The sequence below is a fragment of the Azolla caroliniana genome, unplaced genomic scaffold (genome assembly GCF_043228905.1).
Source record: "Azolla caroliniana isolate FFs.n. ecotype wild unplaced genomic scaffold, voAzoCaro1.0.p SCAF_10, whole genome shotgun sequence".
NCBI lineage: Eukaryota > Viridiplantae > Streptophyta > Polypodiopsida > Salviniales > Salviniaceae > Azolla > Azolla caroliniana.
The window spans coordinates 17608609-17632557 of NW_028230445.1; the positions used below are offsets into that span (position 1 = coordinate 17608609).

The 23949-nt window shown below is 39.4% G+C and overlaps 1 protein-coding gene across 1 annotated transcript; it reads right to left on the minus strand.

Moving 5' to 3' along the window:
• Positions 1–298: 298 nt before the first annotated feature.
• LOC147859282 (aldehyde dehydrogenase family 2 member C4-like) lies at positions 299–6903 on the minus strand. Its single transcript, XM_087325532.1, has 10 exons — positions 6734–6903; positions 5474–5616; positions 5178–5331; positions 4554–4783; positions 3400–3489; positions 3153–3326; positions 2489–2626; positions 1428–1565; positions 1218–1279; positions 299–780 (listed from the first exon to the last, which is right to left on the minus strand). Exons 1-10 carry the CDS (start codon positions 6861–6863, stop codon positions 507–509), a joined length of 1533 nt encoding a protein of 510 aa, XP_087181658.1. The 5' UTR covers positions 6864–6903; the 3' UTR covers positions 299–506.
• Between the last annotated feature and the right edge of the window lie 17046 nt (positions 6904–23949).

Consider the following 23949-nt stretch of genomic DNA (forward strand, 5'->3'; position numbering starts at 1 on the left):
ACTTGTCACCTTGGATATCTAACAGGGTGGAAATCTCTCGCGTCAAACTTAGTGAGTGGGTATCTAAAAAATTGGAGGATAAAATACATGCGGAAAAATACATGCAACAAAATTCCTAATACAATGTTGTTGAACCTCTTATATTTGGAAACATTACACCAAACACTCAATAAAAGAACATAAATGATTCCCAATTTTTGGATACAAAATGTTGCACTCAATGTGAGGAAAATCATTACATGGACTAGAAAATTAAATAAAATCACCACCTATAAATCCCAATTTTGAAGGCACTAAATTTGAAATGGTGTAAAATCCCTAGTTAAATTCAAAAGTGATGTGAATCAACATTCATAGAATATACATAAATATATCGGACATACATAAGAGCACAAAAAAACAAGGAACACTGATTTTCTTCCCTAGGATTCAATAAGATCGGTTAATAAAAGAAAGGTGCTATGCAAAACAATGGAATGAAACTATACTACGTTTTGCACAAGTAGTTACAGCCAAGGGGAATCATGGAGAGGAGTGATTACAGCCTTGGGTTGCATATAGTTAAGAATGGCATGAATACCATGCTCTCTGCCGAACCCACTCATTCGATATCCACCGAAAGGCAGTGCAACATCATAGACGTGGTAACAATTGATCCACACTGTCCCAGCCTTAATCGACCTTGACAGCCTATTCGCAGTGTCAATGTTCTTCGTCACGATCCCTGCGGCTAGTCCATATGTGGTGTCGTTGGACCTCTTTATTGCCTCATCCAAAGTGCTAGCAAAAGCCCCCAAGAAAAAGCATACATGCACATATCATCTCAATCATCAAAAGACTCTTAGACAATGCCAAGATAAACATATGTGCAAAATAATGCAAGCTCATCATCAAATGGTCATTGTAAGAAACGCCAAGAAAATGCATGGGTAATATCATCATCGAAGGTCCTAATAAGAGAAAATCCAAGAAAAGAGGATAATATTCATATCATTGAATGCCATAATAAAATATAAACCAAGAAAATCATATGCTCGATCCTATGCCACCATCAAAAGGTTGTAAAAAATGCCAAGAAATGAATATGCATCAACAAATCTCATTGCATCAAAGGTCCTAAAAAACCAGATAACTAAAATGCAGTGGAAATGATCATCCAAGTTTCAATGCATTAAAACAAAAAGACATTATAAGAAATTACATGGAAGTTCTCTTACTTATACTTTAGAACAGACATAACTGGCCCAAAAATTTCATCCTGGCAGATCTTCATGTCATCCTACAAGGATCAAATCAGTTCAAAATACACTCCTTTTAGACCAGAAAAGAAAGGGACACAAGGAATAAGTAAAAATAACAAAACAAAATTAACAAATTAGAAAGAGAAGAACATGGGATGTTCCAGAAGAAAGCTTATTTTATTGTACTTTGACATCTCCAAAGATGGTTGGTTCTATGTAATAGCCTTTGTCCCCAATTCTGTTTCCCCCAGTCAATAATTTAGCACCCTCGGCTTTGCCACTCTCAATATAACTCAATACTTTGTTGAATTGCGTTTCATCCACCTAGCACCCGACAAACAGTATTTTAGCAAAAAGGCACAAACATCTTTCTTTTCCCATTAAATGGTTTTTAAATCGCTCACAGAGGTTGATGTCACAAAGAGATTATATTAACATGGGGAGTGGAATCAGATGAAGAATGTGACATTGGGAGTGGAATCAGCAGATCACTATGTTTTCCATTGTGGTATTTTTTTATGAAATAAGGGATACCACTGCCTCTTCAAACAAGAATTTGGCCTGCAACACAAGATCATGGAATGCAAAAACCAATGATGCAAGGGACTTTTCTTGCTAGAACTCAAGAGATTTTAATTTCTCTCTCTCTCTAAATATATACAAGAGATGTTAATCTATTGATTAAATTAGTAAGAGTCTGATTCCAACAAAATAATTTTCAAACAATATTTTCACCCAAGGGAAAGAATAAGGATAAAAGAAGTTTCAAACAATATAGCAATGTCATGAGGTGGTGAAGTTCCATAAACAAACAAGATTGAGATTCTTTGGTAATAATAAAGTTTAGAAGAAAAGTCATAAGAAGAGGCATCATTAGGTTATATCCACTTTTCAAGCATCAGAACTGAATCTCATGTGACATTGCTTATAGCCACTTTTCAAGCAGTTCTATTCATTATATCTTTGTAAAATCCTAAGTGATTGGTAGCATTTTTTGTCTAAGTGGTTGCTAGATACTTCACAAACTGTATTCTCTTTTCAAGTGCCACATGATTATAGTCTTTCTTTTTCTTGGGTTCCAAGTGATAGATAGAAACTTAAAGGCTATATTCATTTTTGAAGTGATTGAAAGAACTCTGATATCGAAGTTTACGCGCATCTATTAAAATGATTGATAATGAATGTTCTTTATTTATTTCTTTTGTTTATGTTCCAACATAAAAAGAATTCAAAAAATACACACTTACAATTGGTCCATGCTCCACTCCAGATTTGAATGGATCACCAACCACGCAACTCTTTGCCTTTTCCACAGCCTTTTTGCAAAAAGCCTCATAGACATTCTCTTGTACAAATACCCTGCTTCCTGCGGCACAACATTGCCCCTGTCCACATAACGACCATCTTCATTTCCCACTGATTTGTGCTCTTAACGGTTGAGGAAAATGATAACAACAAATTACATGCTCTATCTTTGGATTCCAATTTTTTATTTCTGCCGTCAATTTTCATTTTCTTTCTTCAGATTTCTCTTTTCCTTTTCTTTATTCATATTTAAAAGTTCCTTTTCCCTCCATTTTCATTTCATTCTTTTCCTTCATATTTTATCTTCTATCTTTAGACTTCATTTAATTTTATTCAAATTTCATTTGTTTTCCTGAGGCCTTCCATTTTTCCCCATCAATTTGTTTTTGTTAAAGACAAAATCATGCTACAGTTGATGCCAGCAAATCAGATGTTATTGCTTGTCCCAATACCAATCCTATTGGCAAAGCTGGGTTTTAACTTCCAAACAACATTTCTCAAGAATTATAAGTCCTACACCATATTAATGTTTATAATATACACACTGTGTACAAAACCCCCAGACTCTTCAGATGGATGTAGAATAAATAATAGTGGAGTTCTTGCCATATTGAAGAAGATTCCAAAGCTGGCAATGTCGACCGCAACATCCAGATCAGCATCTTCACAGATGATCAAGGGTGATTTACCTCCGAGCTCTAGGGTGACCGGTTTCAAGTTACTCTTAGCAGCTGCTTCCATAATGAGCCTACCCACCTCTGTGGACCCAGTAAAGGCAACCTACAAAGATAGAAAAGGGCGGGTTTCTAAAACAGATTAGCTATTTGACCATATGGTATTGTTTGTTTGTTACCTTGTCTATGTCCATATGGCCTGAAATCGCAGCTCCTGCGGTCTCCCCGAAGCCAGGTAGAACATTTAAGACGCCATCTGGCACCCCAGCCTACAAACAATACATAAGATACAGTTACAAAGGATACACAAATCATAAAATGGCACAATGAAGGAAAAAAGATACGCAGAAGAAAAAGGTTCTACAGTCAAAGTTGAGTGAGCATGCAACATGTTGAGTCTAGACATATTATTGTTTGCTTGCTATGAATACTTGATATGAATGTTTGAAAGAGGAGGAATGATGCACTATGAATCGAACAATGATAACCACAAGAGAGAAGGTTCAAAATTCATTAGATACAAACTGTAGAATGATTCTGTGCAAACAGTATATTCGAGATTATTAACTTATTATCTACATTAAAATGCAGTGATTAGGTGAGAAACTTTTTCACCAGTCAGTAACAATCGGCAATGGTTTGGTTCAAGAATGTCCAAACTGAACTGTTTAAAATTTTTGAAACGTGAACCGAACCGAACCACGAAACTGTTAAACCAAAACCGTTAGGTAAAAATCCAAACCATTAAACTGTGGTTTCATGGTTCGGTTTCGGTTTTCAACTTAGGTCAAACTTTAAATTTTTAATTTTTAAAATTGTTAATTATTTCAAATTTTTAATTTTCAAAAATTTTAAAGATTTTTCCTAAAATGTGAGAACTAGGCTTAAAAATGAAAAGTTTGTTTAAAAAATTAATTAATTAATTAATTTTTTTTAAAAAACCATCAAAACGTTAAACCGCAGTTTCAAACTGTTAAAACCAAACCGAACCGTTCAATCCCCAAACCGAAACCATTAAAAAAAAACTTGAACCTAAACCTAACAAACCAAACCGTTTTTACTGTTAAGCTATGCTTTCGTGGTTCGAACCAAACTGAACTGTTGCCGATTGTTACCAGTCAGTCAAGTTTCCAAGCATGATGAAATAAGAGGAGATGATGAGAAATACATAAAAATCATTGGAGTGTAGAATTGAAGGTATACATGCCTTATCAGATATTCTTTCCTTAATGTAAATATATTAGTGAGCACCGCCTTCTGTGAATGAGGACACCTTTTTTTGTACCCAACACCATTTAAAAACTGGAAAATGTAGTGTGAAACAGACACAAACCTTCTTGGCAAGAGCTGCCAAGTAGAGGGCTGTAAAGGGTGTCTGCTCAGCTGGTTTGATGATGAGTGTGTTACCAGCAGCAAGAGCAGGAGCAGCCTTAACCATAAACATAATCATTGGAAAGTTCCATGGAATGATGGCCCCAGTTACACCAATTGGCTCATAGAGAGAGATACCATGGAAAGGTCCATTAAGCTTGAATGTGCTCCCACTGATCTTATCTGCCCAGCCTGAAATATAGTTGCAAAAAATAAGATACTCCCATATGTTCAGCATACACATATCCATGATACTCCCATATGTTCAGCAAACAAAGCTTTTCCAAACCGTTACCAATATGTTACTGCCATTCAAAATCAGCATACATATAGAAAAGATTCTCTTTATATAGTTATCAATATCTTAAAAAACTCAGAATCAGCATAAACATCAACAAAACCCCCATGTGTTCTGCAAAAACATGCATATCAACAACATTTCCATATGTTCCATAATAATAGCTTTCAATAATTATCAAAAATATGAAGCGACTCAAAAATCAGCTTACAATCACCAACATATCCCATTCATGCATAAATAACCATTATGACAATTCCCTCTTAAAATGTCTTCTACCATTCATACCTGCTGTGATCCGAAGGTGCTGGACAGAGAACTGAACATCCACATACTTGGACATAAACAGGGGTTTCCCATTGTCTATTGTTTCTAGATAGGCCAACTCGTCCTCATTTTGTTCCATAAGGTCGGCAAACTTTTGAAGAATCTTTCCTCTGGCCTGATCCATTTTAAAACGAAATGCAAACACTCCATGATGAAAGCATGTATAATAAACAGCTAGAGATCAAAACTTAGAAAGAACCTCAACTATATAAGATGCTTAGCAAGGTATGAGTACAATTTAATAGTAGTACTCATACGTATCCAGACATGCGAGGCCATGGCCCTTCATCAAAAGCCTTTCTGGCGGCTTTCACAGCAATATCGACATCCTCTTTGTCAGCTTCGGCAATGTTTGCAATCACATCACCAGAACGCGGATCACGTGTCTCAAATGTCTTTCCTGTGCAAGAGAGATTGATGGAAAAAAATGAGGATCTTGCGATCAGTTATCTCAATATTATTCAACTGCGACACTCATCTTAATGAGCAATTTGAAGAAACGGCGCAAGATGATCCATCACAATCATACAATTAGTGCCCATCTTGATGCAGGAAATCAAAGGATGACATCATGTAGGTTAATATACATAAAATCCTCAAATGGCAGCAAGAATTAGATGTGCCATAATTCAACGAATGTTGCCCTAGATTAAAGGGATCAAATCCCTTAATATAGATAGACAAGGTCTCAAGCTATATAAAAAGAACCTATATATGTATGTATATATATGTTTATTTATTACTTTATTTATTACTATTTAAAGAACCTAAAGTTTCTATGGACAACTTTTCACACTATATGACTGTTTCCTTTCGGTGAGTCATTCCCAATCATAGAAACTCTTACAGCTAGGGATTTCCATAATAGTAAATTCAAATATATTGGAGTTTCATATAATCTAGATTAAGACTATGGTGTTGAAATTTGAAAGAACAAAATGTAGATTATGGATTATGTGTTTTAATGCTGATTGATTAGCATATTGATTACTAACTTCTCATCAAAATTCTGCTTTTTATCATCATCCATAATTTTTAACAATCATACAACCCATCTTGACAAAGTAACTAAGAACAAATGAGGAACTACCGGAAAGAGGGAAAAAATTCACTTTAGTCATCAATGATAAAGTACACAAAAATAAGCTACTACAAGCAAAGAATGTGAAAGGAAACCAAGGGAAAACAAGGTGAACTCAATCCACAGGATGTTTAGTGTTAAGAGGTAAATCATCTTAGTCATAAAAACAAGGGGAAAAGGAAGTAATGAATCCAAATTATGTTTAGGCCAAGGAGATTGAGCAAACTACTCTCTCTTTCACACACACATACATAAGCATACACAGACAGAGAACACGAACATGAATGCATACTTTTCTAATGCTAACATACTTCTACACATACATACACAAAAAATACGTAAATTCATACTTTTTAGTAAATGCATACACATTCATATGTTACACACAAACATACAGAGAGAGAGATGGGAGGGGATGGTGGCATAAATTTGTTACCTGAAACTGAATCCACAAACTGACCATTGATAAAAAGTTGAGTATACTGTATAGGGAAGGTAGGGTTTTGTGTAGGAGGAGGAGGAGAAACATCAGCGGAGGGATTGCTCTCTGCAGAAGGGGCAGCCATTAATTACAATAGGCTCCTGAGCAAATACAAACGTGGCCCGTTTCTGCTCCTTCAATGTGGATAATGGCCATAATATACATACTCTGTGTGAGAGAGAGAGAGAGAGAGAGAGAGAGAGAGAAGCCACCGAGTTACCAGCACGTAAAAGAGAGAGAGACAGAGACAGAGACAGAGAAGAGAGATAGATTTTATTTGTCTTTGGAGGTTAAAATTATGACCAATGAGACCCACAATTTTCATAAATGTTAACATTTCTTTTTGCTCCAAAATGAAGCTACTTTCCCATTAGTTACCAAGGATTCATAAATGCTACATTTCCTCAATTTCCTCAAGTAGTAGTAGTAGTAGTAGTAGAAGTAGTACATTTGAAAATAAGTAGTGGCTCTCGATCTTCAAGAACTTTACCAATGAATGTTCCGATGGAGATGTGACTTTGTGTTTGTGTGTGTGTGTGTGTGTGTGAGAGAGAGAGAGAGAGAGAGAGAGAGAGAGAGAGAGAGTCTATTGAATGTATGTAAGTCAAATGCAAGGTGGTGGAAACTATTACAAGGTAGTTGGCATTCCCATCTACCATTTCATATGGAGAGTCATGATTGGTGGGCTCCCATTAGGTTTTGCCTTAAAGAGACGAGGACTAGGGTCCTTTGCACCGTTCCATTTGAGGATAGTACACATAGGTTCATTAAATGTCCTATAGCGTGTAGAACTCAACAATGGGTTTTTTCTCAATATGTTCAAAATGGTTCAAATGATGAGATGGAGATATTGTTCCAATTTTTTCATTATTGGGGTCTACAACACAATTGGAATATGGTAATGCTTTTATGTTTGATAATAGACATGGGGTGAAAGCCTATATAAAAAAGCTTAAAGGTATTCTCATGTGGAAATTTTGGATGTTAGAACATGTCGGGATCATTTCCTCAAATTCATATTCCGGTTTTTTAATAGCATTACAAAACGTCCCTCTCCCTACATAGGCATATGATAGGTAGACGAGACTAAGAAGTGTTGTAACTAAGTGGATTTTATATACAATTAATATAATTGTGTGCTTTTACCAAAGAAAAAGAGAGGCTATTGAATAGAATAAAATAGAATAGAATAGATCTATTTATATCATTCACAAGGAGGCCAATTTCGACATATGGAACTAAATCAATAGAAGTTATATTGTCTCAGACTCCTTCCACAGAAGGTTCGTTGCTATTATGTGGTAAAAAACTCTCTCTCTCAAACTCAAGATAGATTTTGAAACCCTAAATTGATTGAAAGGTACATTCTACTTCTTCTATCATTTTATTAATAGTAAATATGCCAAGAGGAATAAAAGCCAATGATGATGTGATTGAAAGCCCAAACAATCAAATGCATTCTTTGTCAATGGAAAAGATCGCAACTATGTATATCTCATTGCAAGAGATAGTGATGCATATGCAAAGCGAAATTTATGTTTGCAAGGAGAGGGAATGAACTCTTCAACATACACTAGAAATGCAAAAGTTAGAGATTAAAGCTTTGCGTGAAGAACTACATGCAATGAAGAACACGACTATTCAAATGCAAGATAATAGGATGCTTGAAATAGAAAGAAAAATATTGAGTCTTGAAGTAGAAAAAGAGATTTTAGTGAAGGTAAATGCTGAAATAAAATCTACAATTGAAGGGAAGGAAGATGTGATCATGCCAAGGTGGAAAGATGTTCTCTCGAAAGAAACACCAAAAATCACGCAAAGACATTCTAATACCATGGATGTGTTAGATGCAAAGGAGCAATATGAAATCGAAAGAAGAAAGAATAATATTGTCTTTAGAGGTATGCAAGAGAATGAAATAGAGAATGCATTATCTCTTGGACAAAATATTACAAAATTCTTTGAAGATCACTTTGCTATGCGAGATGTATTGTATATGCCGCACATAGGGTTGGCAAAAAGCAACTAGAGGGAAAGACATCATGAGCTATTGTTTGTATAATCCTCGATGAACGTAGAAGGGCAATGATTCTAGATAGTAGTAAGGTGTACTTAAAAGGGACAAGTTTTTTTGTAACGGAGGATAGAATTCCACAAGAGCATGAATGTAGAAGGCAAGCATATGCATCTCAGAAAGCAAATCAAAATGCATAGTAAGCAATGGCCTATGGGACCATAAGTGCTTCACGATTGAAAGTAATGTTTTGGAATTGTAGAGGATATCCATGGAATAAGGGTTTAGGACTCAATGATGTAGCTCAAGGTATGGATATTATATTTTTGGCTTAAGCATGGGAGCATGAGGCAAAACGTATACCTAAAATAGACGGTTACCTCATAAAATCGATATGGCCTCACTCCAAAGGGAATATTGGGTGTGCCAGGATATCATGTATCTACCATGAGAGTTTAGATAATTCTATCAAAGTATGCAAATATGATGACTATAAGAGATACATATGGATAGAGGTGACTTTGGGGAAAGAGAAGTTGTATATATTTGCATGTTACATTCCTCACAAAGACTCAAACTACTATAGTAGGTTTGGGTTAGATTGTGATGATCCTTTTACAGAATTATGCCATGATATACTTTCATTTGAGATGCTTGGTAAAGTTTTAATTATGGGAGACTTCAATGCAAGAGTTGGAAATTTCCAAAATGTGGAGACATTTGACAAAAATGTAGTAGAACATTGTCTAGTGCGTGACTCAGAGGATTGTGTCATGTCTGATTATGGAAAACTTTTGATACATATGCGAAATTGCACAAACTTGATTATCCTAAATGGTATAAAGGCATTCCCATTGACAAATGTGCTCACATGTTTACCATCCTCGGGTGGAGGAAGTGTGGTTGATTATGCATTAATGTTGGCATGTGATCTATCATTGGTGAGTGTGTTTAAAGTTGGTTCTCTATCTCCGGGCTCAGACCACAAGCCATTGTACTTAGAGCTTGCAATTCTACATTCCACTAGATGTCATGGAGTGAAAGACGAAAAGAGATGTATCATCCGACCTTGCTACGAAAAAGCTAAGATGTATGCAAAGGAAGTGGAGAACCATTTGTTAAAATTTTCTCTAAGCAACGTTGTTAAAGAAAATTGGCAACATTTGAAGGATATAATCCTTAAGGTTGGATATCAATGCTTTAAGAGACATGTGGGTGGGCATAAGGCGTGTAGTTTTCCATGTAATTCTTGGTTCGACGATGAATGTAAGATGTATCTCAAATGGTTTAAGTTCATAGAAGGGGGGAATGAAAAGATTGTTGCATGGCACATATAAAAGAAAGTACTGAGGAGAAAGAAAAGAAGATATTTCCAAATGCAAGAGATGAAAAAGCAAAACTTGTTTAACCTCAAACCAAAATTAGCATGGGGACAACTCAAGGGTAAGAAAGAAGATGTGAAAGGTCACTTTATAAATGAAGATATGCTAGACTATGTACAAAGGTTATATATGCATGAAGGTGTGGCTCCTATGGTTGAGAAAATTGAAACTCCATGCACTACATGTATCGATATTGATGATGTCAATAAGGGAATAAAGAAGATGGCAAGTGGGAAAGTAGCAGATTCAACCTACGTCTCAAGTGAGCTTTTAAAATGGACAATGGCACACACTCGTCATTGGATAATGACAAATTTAGAGCAAACTATAAAACAAGGATTTCCAAATGATTGGCTTATGAATTGGATTAAACCAATATTTAAAGCCAGAGATAGGAATCAAGTATCAAATTATCGTACAATAATGGTGAGCTCAACTATTGCTAAATTATATAGCACTATTATGGAGCAAAAGATAAGCACATGGGATGAGAGTACAAGCAAAAGAGCACTTGGGCAAGCCAGATTTAGACCAAAACAGTCCACCGTGGATCATTTGGTCACATTAAGAGTAATCATGAAAGAGAGTTGACTACAAGGAAAAACACTTTATTGTTGTTTTGTTGATTTCAAGAAAGCTTTTGATACCGTACCACGAAGTGAGCTTTGGAATAGAATGGTATACATTGACATGCCATTAGCATACCGAGTTGCGGTTGCACGCCTATATGAACAAGTTAAATGCCAACTAAAAATGGATAGTGAATTCTTAAAGCACTTCTTAAGTAACATGGGGGTCAAGCAAGGATGTCCACTATCACCCACACTCTTTGGCTTATGTATTGATAAATTAGAAGAAGTGGTGAATAAGGTTGCAAGAGAAGAAGGATTGAATGGACCCAATTTGATGCAACATGTTATCTTATTGCTTCTATATGCAGATGATGTGGTACTCTTCTCATATGATGTTGATAGTATGCAACATTTACTAAGTTGGGGTATTAGAAGAATTTTGCCATAATGACTAGCAGTGAATGTGGAGAAAACAAAAATGATGGTAGTGCAAACCATCCAACCTCATCATTACCCTATGCTCACATATAAAGGTGAACATATACAATTTGTTCAAAGCTTTAAATATCTTGGTATTGATGTACCCCCACAAATAAATGGAGTACATGCTTTGATTCTAGACTCCAAGCCGGTTGGAAATCGTATTACCTTTTGGAGAACCAATGCAACCAAAGTGATACTTGTGGATGGGAAGTAAAACTAATGTTGTTCAATGCCATGGTAACTCAAGTATTGCTTTATGGAGTAGAAGTATGGGGTGGCACCATCTCTCTTAATGCATGGAACGAGATTGAGAAAATTCAAAAGATGTTTTTAAGGAGGCAATTAGGAGTTAAATGCACTACCTCTTACCAAGTTATGCTCTTGGAAACGGGTGTTCGACCCATAGAACTATTGGTACTCCAAAGAGTATATAAATACATTACAAAAGTCAAGAATATGCCGAATAATCTATTACCACATCTTGCTTGGAATGTTGGAGGTAAGCTACAAAAGAATCATAAAAGTAAGATTCTCTCATCTGGTTGGGTTGTTGACATAAGGAAATGGTTTAGAAGATGGGGTGTGGATGATCTTTTAGAGCTTTCGAGCAATGCTATGGAGTATGTAATGATTGAGGAAAGGTTGGTGGAATCATTAAGGATGAAGTGGGAGGATGTTAAGAGGACAAACCTAGAATACTACATTGCAAATATCAACCCTGAATGTTGGTCTCAATATAAAGCAAGAATGTCTATTGATCATATCCAACCTTATCTCATTACCAATATGAGTAGTAATGCTCGTAGAGCCCTTACACTACTTCGCACTCGATCTCACAAGTTAGGTATTGAAGTTGCATCATGGTATCAAAATGTAACAAATTTGAAGACATGTAAAGTATGCAATGAAGGCATGGTAGAGGATGAATGTCACTTGCTCTTCCCATGCTCGACATATAGTGCAATTCATTCAAGATATGTTGACATACTAAGAGGGAGTGATAACTTAAGTGCCATACTTAAGACACCACCTAGAAGGTTGAGCTCATATGTGTATGCTTTACTAACACATAGAGGCTTTGTGCTTCAACGTATGAATACCCCTTCTTAGGAAGGAGACATATATCAAGAACACATGTACTCTAGTCCCATAGGTCAAAATTGGCCTCTTTATGGACGATAAAAATTCTAATTCTAATTCTCTCTCCTTATCGTAATTAGCTTACCCTAGTGGTAAATCGATAACACTACAAGCACTATGTCTTGGGATCGAAACCCAATTTTCTCACCTCTCTATTATATACTTCATATATATCTCTATTTCACTAGATGCCACTGTGGAATGTAGGGGTTGAACCCATGACCACCTGGTCTCCATTGGGCAACCTTACCAACTGAGCTACATCCATCTGGGCTCTCTCCCTCTCCCTCTCTCTCTCTCTCTCTATCTATCTATCTATGTGAAAATGATGCACACCCTTCTTGGTGCACATTTGAGTATGACACACCCATTATAATGACCACCTAAACAAGTCATTGCATTCCTCATGAATTACCTTATACGTTGATCATGTGATGAGTAGGTGTTATTCATCCTCCGCGAGGTTTTCATTACATACCTCACATATCTTCATGTTTGGGCGATGATGCCATGATGCCACCTCAACACCTAGTTTGTGTGAGTGAGTTCGAAGAAGTCTTTAAGCTCTCCAAGAGCCAAGGCTAATTGGGGTTGTGAGATGTGATTGGTACGTTCTAGAATTTTTACCTTGTATCGAAGCCAACTTTGGGGGGTTAATATATGCAATGTAGTTTTCCAATTTTGACACTTCCTCATTAGTGCCTCTAGTAATCTATCCTCAATTATCACATAGTTCATTGCATCACCTAAAAGCTCTAATCAATCTTTTACTCGTCATCTCTTAAACCATTTCATAATATCGAGCACCTAACCAAATCAAACAATTTTGCTCTTGTTCGTGTTTTGTATTTACTCTTTGCATGGCTTGTACATCTATGAGGCGGAGCACTTGATCTAATAGCATGACATGATAGGATGTCGAGAATTTTACCCCCAATTGTCTACATAGAAACAAATGTTGGATTTTCTCTATTTCATCAGTGTCCAATACATCAAGTAAGAGCTGCATATTATCCAAAGTATATGAGACTTAAACAACATCAACATATGGGAGTATAGTTCGTGCATGAGTTTTGGATCATCTAATTATTCTTCTTTTGTAGCATTTTTTACTATTTCTTCAAGTTTATCAATGCATACACCAAAGAGTGTGGGAGTTAGAGGACACCCTAAGTGCTTGACCCCCATGTTGCTAAACAATTATTTCAAGAAACCAATATCCATTTTCAAGTGGCACTAAACTTGCCCATTGTTGAGCGGCAAGCTCAACTGGAGCCGGATAGGCTGGATAAGCCTAAGCCGGTGAGCGAGATGGATCGGTAAGCCGACGAGCAACCGAGTTGGCAAGCAACAGAGCCGGTGAGCTGGGGAGCCGGTTAGTCGGATCCAATCGGTAACCAGAAGCCTAGTATTAGTTTAGACTACTAGGCAGTTATAGTCTCGTAGTAAGTGTCAAATACTCGTGTGAGCATTGAAGTACGCGGTACTTCTGTCAGTCCCACGAGGACTTGTATAAATAATGCTACTGAGCACAGTTGTATAAACAAAGTGTTTTTATCGTTTTTTAATATAGCTTTTACGTTCCGCTCTCTTTGTTTTCTAACGCTTCCCCAAGTAATCGTTTTCATGGTATCAGAGCGCGAGGGTTGAGAACCTCTGCAACCGACAAACGCTTGAAAGCAAACCCTAACAGGTCGTAAGAACAGCTGACAGAGAAGTGATGGATAGAGGAATGGCTAGCTCACTCCCTGTGGAGAAACTCGACAGATCCAACTACGTATCTTGGTCGTACAAGATGCACCAGTACCTGCTTGGGCATGGCTACTGGAGTTTCGTCGAAGGAGCCAACGAAACAACACCTGATGCGACACATAAGGATTTCCCAATGTGGGAACAATGGGCAAGTAGAGTGATGTACTGCTTCGCATCCAGTGTCGGAGACCAGTTGTTGAGCCACATCCGAAACGCCAAGATGCCGAAGGAGGCTTGGGGAAACCTTCTCCCCCTGAAGAAGGTTTTCGCCGCGAGCACTACAACCCGGAAGCTGCAACTCCGATAGGAGTTGAGCAATGTCTGACAGAAGGACATGTCGGTGGCGAATTACACGGCCCGGATCAAAGAGATCTGTGACTCGCTTGCCTCTATCAACGTTACCGTAGAGGAAGACGAGATGGTATAGGTCTGTCTTGGGGGTCTGGCGTCTAACTTCAGAGCATTCCGAATAGCGGTTTGTACAAGGGAGAATACGCCGTCATTTTTCGACTTATAGTCGATGCTCCTTGTAGAGGAGAACCACGCCGGTGCGTCAACTGGCGCACCCATTGACAGCCGGATGCTGTACACGGAAGCAGATCGGTTCCGTGGGCATGGTGGACGAGGCGGGTCGGCACGCAATGGAGGCAGCCGGCAAGACCAGGAACAAAGGCACAAAGAACGTGCCGTCAACACTTCCGGACCCTTCGGGAGCAGGGGGAGTCATGGCGGCACCGGAAGACGGCAAGAGAAGACTGCAACGGAATGTTGGTACTATGGCAAAAACGGCCACAGAGAAAGTGAGTGCTGGAGAAAACGCGCCGATTTGGACAAATCCGGATTCGGCAAGGCCGGCAAGGATGGCCGGCAAAGCTCGCACTACATGAAGGGATCGGGAGGATCCAAGAACAGTAACGGGCCAACCTTGGTGATGAAGCACGAGGCGAACTCGATGAGGAAGACCACTTCCAAATCGGAGGAAGTGTGGTATGTTGATTCTGGTGCGTCGAACCACATGACGAGCCACAAAGAGTGGTTCTCCTTTTTGGAGAAACTGGATCAACCAGGAGTAGTCGAAACCGGAGACGACACTCCTCACCCAATCGTGCATGTCGGAGAAGTCCCTTTGAGCCACGTCGGACAGAAAGGGAAGCTGATGAACGTATTACACGTTCCGACAATCACGAAAAACCTGGTGTCGGTCGGACAGATCGTTGACCAGGGGATGCAGGTGCGGTTTACGCACCTTGGGTGCTTCATCGAGGAAGAGGGCCAGATTATTGCACAAGGGCGCAGAGACGGGAGGATGTTTATCCTCGACACCAATGACGTCAGCACCGCTCTGTTTGCAAAAGGACAGAAGCTCGAATCAGACATTGACCTGTGGCACAAGCGGATAAGCCACGTCAAATACGGGAGGCTTCAAGACCTGCAAACGAAACAAGTTGTTTTCGGTTTGCCGAAGTTCAGCGGTCGGAAGGCCCAAGTATGTGAAGCCTGCCAACTCGGGAAGCAACACCGGCTTCCATTCCCTACCGAACGTAACCGGAGCCGTAACAAGCTCGACCTTATCCATTCGGATGTGTGGCGACCGACACATAATGTTAGTCTTGGCGGGAGTCGATACTTCGTCTCCTTCATCGATGACTATATGCGGCACCCATGGATCTACCTCATTGAGCGGAAGAGTGAAATCTTCGAGTGTTTTCGGAGTCTCCAAAGCATGGTGGAACGGGAATCGGAGAGGAAGATCAAATGCCTGCGGTCGGATGGCGGGAAAGAATATTTTTCCGGCCAATTCAACAGTTATTTGCAGCAAAAGGGAATTCAACGAGAGTTCAACTGCAGATATACACCGCAACATAACGGTGTTGCCAAGAGGAACAATCGGTCGCTTATTGAAGCGGCAAGGTCAATGCTGGAAGAGAAGAGCATGCCCAAATTCTACTGGGCGGAGGCAGTCCGAATGGCTGTCTACATCTAGAATCGGATTGGTGACAAGGTGTCAGCTCACGAGCTATATTTCGAGCACAAGCCAAATTTGGGACACCTTAAGATCTTTGGCAACATTGCATATGTGCATGTACCGGATGAGAAGCGGAGGAAGCTGGATGCAAAATCGGAAAAATGCATCCTAATCGGCTATGCTCAAGAGCAAAAGGGTTATAAGTGTTATAACCCCCGGACAAAGCAGGTCAGAGTTAGTCGAGATGTCGAGTTCGATGAATCGGCATCATGGTATTCCTTACCGACTCCGACTTCCGATTCCGACCCGATGCCGGTGGATGAGGCTAGTGAGCATGAACCGGCCCAAGTAGATGATGATGAGGCGTGGACTCAGGATGAGAGTCCGGAATCGTTTCGGTTGAGCGGGCCGAACGAGAGACTGAGTCAATCAGACAAGTCCGATGAGGAACCGACGAGTAGTGGAGACTCTATCGTGCTCTCCCCGCGTAAGGAACCGAGGAGACGGTTCACGCGCAAAGAGAAAGGGAAGAAAAAGATGCCAGAATTCGAAACCGACAATGATGAGTCGGATCGGTGTGCATCCGACTTCGGCAAGGAGAAAGGAGGATCTTCGGCAATGAAGACCGAACCGGCCAAGAAAGGCCTTAAACCGGGTAACAGTGAGTTATGCCGGTCCACCAGCCAGAAGGATCCTGTCACGTGGTACGGGTACAATGAGTACATGGTGCATCACTATGCGTACATGACTAAAGTGGCGGAAGTACGTGAGCCGGAGAGCTACGCAGAAGCGGCAAAGGACGCAAATTGGCGTGCCGCTATGGAGGAAGAAATGTAGGCACTTGATGTCAACGAGACATGGCACCTAGTTGACCCTCCCCGTCACTGTAAACCGATCGGATGCAAGTGGGTGTACAAGGTAAAGTACAATGCCGACAGTTCAATTAACCGGTACAAGGCTGGGTTAGTGGCGAGGGGATACACGCAGACCCACGGAATCGACTACGACGAGACCTTCGCTCTTGTAGCTAAGATGTCGACGGTTCGTGTGGTGCTGGCGGTTGCTGCAGCAAGAGGGTGGCATCTTCACCAGATGGATGTGAAGAATGTGTTTCTTCAGGATGATCTTGAAGAAGAAGTCTTTATGACTCCGCCCCTCAGTTTTTCAATCGGAGATGAACAAGTCGGCGGTATGCCAGCTGAAGAAGTCGTTGTACGGCCTGAAGCAAGCCCCTCGAGCTTGGAATGCGAGGATCACGCACCAGTTGTGTAAGATGGGGTTTGCGGTCTCCAAGTCCGACTCTTTGTTGTTCATCCGGCAAGGCTCAGTTGTCGGACGCATTTGAGATGAAGGACCTGGGGGACCTTCATTATTTTCTTGGGATCGCGGTGATCCGAACCCCCGATGGCATATTGCTCTCACAACGACATTACGTCTTGAATATGTTGTACAAGTTCGGCATGACAAAATGCCGACCTGACTCCACACCCTTGGACCAGAACCAGAAGCTTCATCCCAAATCCGGACTGGCCTGTAATGAGCAACGGTTTCGACAAATTGTCGGAAGCCTTATTTACTTGACTATCACGCGACCCGACATCAGCTATCCGGTCGGCATGATAAGTCAGTTCATGCAGAAGCTGACCGTGGAGCACCTTCAGTGCGCGCAACGGATATTGCGATATGTAAGCAGCACGAAGGACCGGGGCCTGTTATACTGGCGTGGTATACCCGAAGAGCTGGTCGGTTACACAGATGCCGACTGGGCCGGCGATGCATCAGATCGCTGATCAACCTCCGATTACATGTTTTCCCTTGGTAGCGCGGCTGTTGCGTGGAGCTTCAAAAAGCAGCCAACAGTTGCTCTATCGAGCACTGAAGTTGAGTATCGGGGCGCTACCATTGCAACCTGTGAAGCCATTTGGCTTCGACGACTGCTGCAAGACCTACGGATCAAGGTACCGACCCCGATTCTGGTCTACTGCAACAACATAAGCATCATGCAACTCGCCAAGAACCACGTATTCCATGCTCGCACAAAGCACATAGAAGTGCACTATCACTTCGTGCGTGAGCGTGTCCTGAGCGGTGACATCTTCACGGATCGGTCGGATTGGCAAGTTACCGACATCTTCACCAAACCGCTTGGATCGGACAAGTTGTAGCACTTCACCGAAATGCTTGGTGTTCAGCATCTCGACGTGCCACACTTGAGGGGGAGAACGGGCAAAGACACGGGCAAAGACACTGGAACGGGCAAAGGCAAAGAGACTGCCGATTGCGCCGGTGAGGGAAGAACCGACGAAGGGAGAGTCAAGAAGAAGAAAGGAGCCAAGTCGACACGTCCGAACAAGTCGGAACAAGCGGCAACAACGGCAGAGTCAAGAAGGACAGAGCCGACCGAAGGAAGAAGGCCAAGACCCGGACATGGTCCAATGTGGTGAAGGGCCTGGAACCAGAAGACGAATCGGGAGCAACCGATTCGGACAAGAGCTGGAACGAATCGGAGACGGTCGATTTGGTTCAACAGACAGATCGGAAGAACCAGATCAATTCAAGGCCAAGAGGACGAGAAGGCAGCGAAAGTCGACGCCAACACGAAGGAATCGGCGAACCGGAATGCGCCGAAGACACAACAACAAGGGAGCTGAATTGGGCATGTTGAGCAGAGAAGCTGACTGAGGAGGTCAAGGTGCGCAGAACAAGAGGGGTTGCGACAAACAGAACCGGACCGGACGAAGAGCGCAAGCAAGGCGGAACGACACCAGGAGAAGTCGGTTGGAAGAACCGACTGCCACAGAGGCTGACACTAGGATCCAACCTCAAGTTGAGCTTGAGGAGGAGTGTTGAGCGGCAAGCTCAACTGGAGCCGGATAGGTTGGATATGCCTGAGCCGGTGAGCGAGACGGATCAGTAAGCCGGTGAACAACCGAGCCGGCAAGCAACAGAGCCGGTGAGCTGGGGAGCCAATTAGTCGGATCCAATTGGTAACCGGAAGCCTAGTATTAGTTTAGACTACTAGGTAGTTATAGTCTCGTAGTAAGTGTCAGATACTCATGTGAGCATTGAAGTACGCGGTACTTTTGTCAGTCCCACGAGGACTTGTATAAATAGTGCTACTAAGCATAGTTGTATAAACAGAGTGTTTTTATCGTTTTTGAATATAGCTTTTACGTTCTGCTCTCTCTGTTTTCTAACGCTTCCGCAAGTAATCGTTTTCCCCCATAAAATCATGCTACAATTACTCTATAGTGTATTGGCATTGCAATCTCTGTCATTATTTGCCAAAGCTGAATCCTTGATATAGTGTCAAAGGCTTTCTTAACGTCCAAAAAACAATAGTACAATGTTTTTCCTTGAACTCGACATTCTTCCATTAGAACTCTCAATGTAACCAAATAATCAACAGTCGAATGTTTTCGTCTAAATCTTGCATCACCAAGTGCTCATTTGTGATGATGTTCAACCTATGAGCTAATATTCTGTTTTATAATAGTGTTGTAGGCCATACCTGAGCTAACCATGATAGTTTGGTTGTTGGATACCATATTTTTATCTCCTCCTTTATGGAATGGTTTAATCGAATTCATTTAGTAATCTTCTCAAAACTCTTCCTTGATAGCTTGATCCATATTAGTTGTGACCCATCAATGAGTTCGTGGTTTTGTTCATTTTAAGATCTCATTTGTCATTAAAGTTGCATCCATATCTTTGCCATTAGACATATTTTCTACCCCTCTATTAACATCTTCAATAAACATACATACAATAGATGGTGTTTCAGTACTCAATATCATAGTCATTATCCCAATATCCATATAAAGCTTACGAACATATTATTCCTTTTGTTCATAAGTGGGTGTTTGTGTGTGCCCATATGGATGTAGTTTAGTTGGTAAGGTTGCCCAACGGTGACCAGGTGGTCATGGGTTCAACCCCTACAGTCCACAATGGCATCTAGTGAAATAAGAGATATCTATGGAGTGATAGAGAAGTGCTAATTATTAGTGTAAATGAATTAACGATGAGAGAGAGAGAGAGAGAGATGTTTCCCTACTCCAAATGAAATTGAAACATTTTCACATGATTCCAACGAATGATGCTAGGTCAAATATGTCAAAGGAAACATGTATTGCATGGTGCCAACTTCTCCTCTCCCCATAGTTATGCTCTGTGTCCCATACATTGGCCATTGTTTACTAAATCTTTTGGTTCCACGACTTTTGTTATGACTATATCTACAACTGTAAGCTCCAATCCTAAATGAACCATAAGACATCACTACCATTCCAATTGAGGGTATAATAGAAGCCTCCTAAAGCAACTCCCACTTATTGCATGTGTATGCATCACCGCACCAATACAAAATAACATGCAAGTTATTGACCTCTTTGTTCCTTAATGTTCACACTATTGCTTTCAAATACCTCGATTTCCCACTTGTACAACATGATCCCAACGAAATTAACGACTTCATGGTATTATTCTTTGATTTGCTCCATTTATTTTCTTATTTAAACAATGTTGCTCTAAATTTGTGTGCAAAATGCAAAAAACAACTCTACTATGTAATTTAGATATTTGACTGCTACTTGCTCTAAAAAAATTTGTGCAAAATACACTAAACAAGTCTACTATGTAATTCTAATATTTGTCTACTAGTTTTATATATTTTGATAGCCTTTTTTTTGTTACTAAGTTTTTATTCTTTATTACATTGTAATAATGCATGTTTTAGTTAAGATTTTACTTAATGTTTTGAACCATTTTTCATTAATGTGCTCATAGTCTTTGTTAGTTAGTTAGTTAGTTTATACGTAAATGAAGCTCTCATCATATAATGACTAGGTAGGTATAGATCTAGTAGTGATCTAACTAGCAAAAGGATGTTCACCTTTTCATAATAAATGGAAAGGGTTTAGATATGTACATAGACGGCGGTAAAGGGGCGTAGAAACAACAATATCTAAACATCTAACCTTTAGATCAGACCCACTTTATATATTTTGATAAGACACAATACAACTTTATATTTATTACCTTTTCGAAATGAAGAACTATACTTACATTAACATAAGAGCATGAAAATGAAGGGCACTTTTTACACTTCTATGTAAAATTAAGGAAATCTGAAGTTAAACCTTGTCATGAAAATCAATAAATAAATGTCAAATGTGAGCATCAAAGTAAATCCACGATCAGTATGCATGTAATGGGCATCCCATAAGAAAGCTTATGCTCAATTCTAGACTTGGTATGCTTATTTGTGTTAATGACATATTGATTGATGTCAATCACATGATTAGAAGATCACCATAAACACAATCAGAGACAATTGATTGTCAACTTGATCGTAAAAGTTGTTTTCTATGGGTCATTATTATTGTTATGCTTTGTTTTATTTTGTGCATGCTCCTTGATACCAATTATAGACAGTACATATTCTATCTTTCTAGTTGCACAAAAATACAAAAGGGATATAATCATAAATTCGATAAGAAAGTTAATAAGATTATTAATCATGCTAAGTGTACAAATATCCCACACAAAGATGACTAAACAATGTGTGATAGTGTTTGAAAGTAAGGCCCTATTTAGAGCATCATATAAGTGGAATTGACAAAGTACCATTTATTCTCACAACACCTTTTGACGCTTGAGGTAGGGGAAATTTGTTTGAATTGGCTAGAAGCCTAATTAATTTAGTTAATGAAAATTTAAGAAACCACCTTACGCATTATAAATTAAAGTACGCGTTGACACAACTACATGAAACACTTTGATATAAGCACAACTTAGAAAAGTTATTAAATTTTAAGATAAATATGGGGAATCAACACATGACTTATTTTTCGAATAATGAACTGTTATGATTACTTACGAATTTAGATTCAAGGCAATGACCTTTGTTGTATGGATGTAAGTAGTCTTAGTAATTCTAACGATTGGTTCTAAAAATAAGCAATGCTAATTTACTCTCAAATGGAGAGGTGCTATAAAAGCTCGTAATTGGGTTGTATATGTCACCAATTTTGTTATACTTTTTGGATTTATTGAACAATACGGTTGTTTAAGACTTTTCAATTCAATGACATCTAGCAACAAAAGTGGAAGTTATCATCATGTCATGGCCTTGTAAAAGTGAGAAACTATAATGGACATAAAGTTGGCTCGGTGACCTTACCGAGCATGCATTATTATAGTAGAGGAGTTATGTTTCCATGCCAATTTCATTTATTGAGGTATTTGGGCCACCATATTCCCTATTGATGGTGAGTTGGGCAAGAGTGGTTGACGTGCACTCTCAAGCTGCTAATTTGCTTACCCTAATCTTGCAAACTCTCACTCAACTCTCTCAAAAGCATTAAGCTAATTTGCTTACCCTAATCTTGCTAGTGCCTTAATGAGCTAAAGGGTAAGATGCATACACAAGTAAATAGATTACACGCAAAAGAACTAACCACATTACTACAATTAAACGGAAAACAAACAACACATACAAAAAGAGGAGTGATTAGGGTTTAGCTAGATGTCGTTTAACACTAATCACTCACTTCACAAGTATGAGAGATTAAGAGAACTACATCTTAGACTACAAAGTGGAAATAAAACTAAAGATTCAAGAAAAAACTTAAAAGGTATGAAAGTGACTTTTTTAGCTCACTTACAAAAAGATTGTCCCCTTCCACATTGGGAGGGCCATTAAGATTGAAGTCTAAACCTATTCTTGTTGTGTTTTCCTTCTCTTGGTTTTACACCTAGTAAAATGCCTTTGCACCATTGTCAATATCTTCATGGATCTTGCTACACACAAATACTTTATTGAATATGTATGCCAAATGTGGAGAGTTTGTAAAATCTCAGAAAGTGCTTCAAGAGCTTCCTATTCGAGATATAGTCTCTTGGAATGCACTTATTGGTGAGTATGCTAAATAGGGTCAAGGCCACAAAGTTGGAGCGTTTTAAACAGATTCAAAATGATGGCATTGCCCAGATACTGTCACATATTTTTTGTTTCCTTGCAAAATCACAAGAGGATATGTAGAGAACAGCCAAGATAAAGAATCATTGAATTATGTTCAGTTTATGCAATATCAAGGTAATGTGGAATTGGGTTTTGTGAAGAAACTCTTAATTTTGTTGAGCATCTACAAATGGAGGGGTTTAATATGATGACATTTTCTGGTATGTTGAAAGCATGTGGCAACATGGGAGATATACAGAAAGGGAACAACTTCCATGTTCAAATGTCCTCGCAAAACATGGAGGTCACAGAAGCAAGTGCCCTTATTGAGAAATATGCTTGAAGCTTAACAAGTCTTTGCCATAAGACAAGCAAGAGGTCTTTTTGAATGGCCTAGTTTAAGTTCGAGATATGCTTGAAACGTAGAAATTGTGCAAAAAACATTTAGCACAATTATGGTTTCAAATATCATCTCATGGAATGGACTCAAAAGAGGCTATAGAGACAATGGATATGCCGAGGAGGTGTTGTATTAGTTTTGAATCGATGCAAGACAATATATGTATATTGTTTCCTTTAATTTTAATACCAATGGAGGATTTTTTTTATGGAAAAGTACTTGACAAGCTGGCACGGTGGCATGAGATTGAGTGGCAAGATTCATTTATTGCATGTCATCAATCAATTTGAGCTTGATATTTACAAGTTTAGCAACTACTACATGCAACTTTTAAAACAACCTCCTTTAACCTTTAAGTCGTCCAATGGTAGTTCCTAGGATATTAAAATCTTCTTGTCCTCCCTTCCCACCCTCTACTTTTGGTCGAATCGACTTTTGCATGCCAATCCTTGGTTTCCAACAAAAAGGCTCTTAAATTTTTACTTTTCTTATGGGAAA

What these genes read in the sequence shown, in the direction of transcription:
- LOC147859282 (XM_087325532.1), bottom strand. Translation starts at nt 6,863, where the DNA reads ATGGCTGCCCCTTCTGCAGAGAGCAATCCCTCCGCTGATGTTTCTCCT. An exon ending in GGCCTCGCATGTCTGGATAC is followed by an intron (nt 5,332 to 5,473) that starts GTATGAGTACTA and finishes AAAATGGATCAG; the next exon opens with GCCAGAGGAAAGATTCTTCA. An exon ending in GCACCTTCGGATCACAGCAG is followed by an intron (nt 4,784 to 5,177) that starts GTATGAATGGTA and finishes ACTATATTTCAG; the next exon opens with GCTGGGCAGATAAGATCAGT.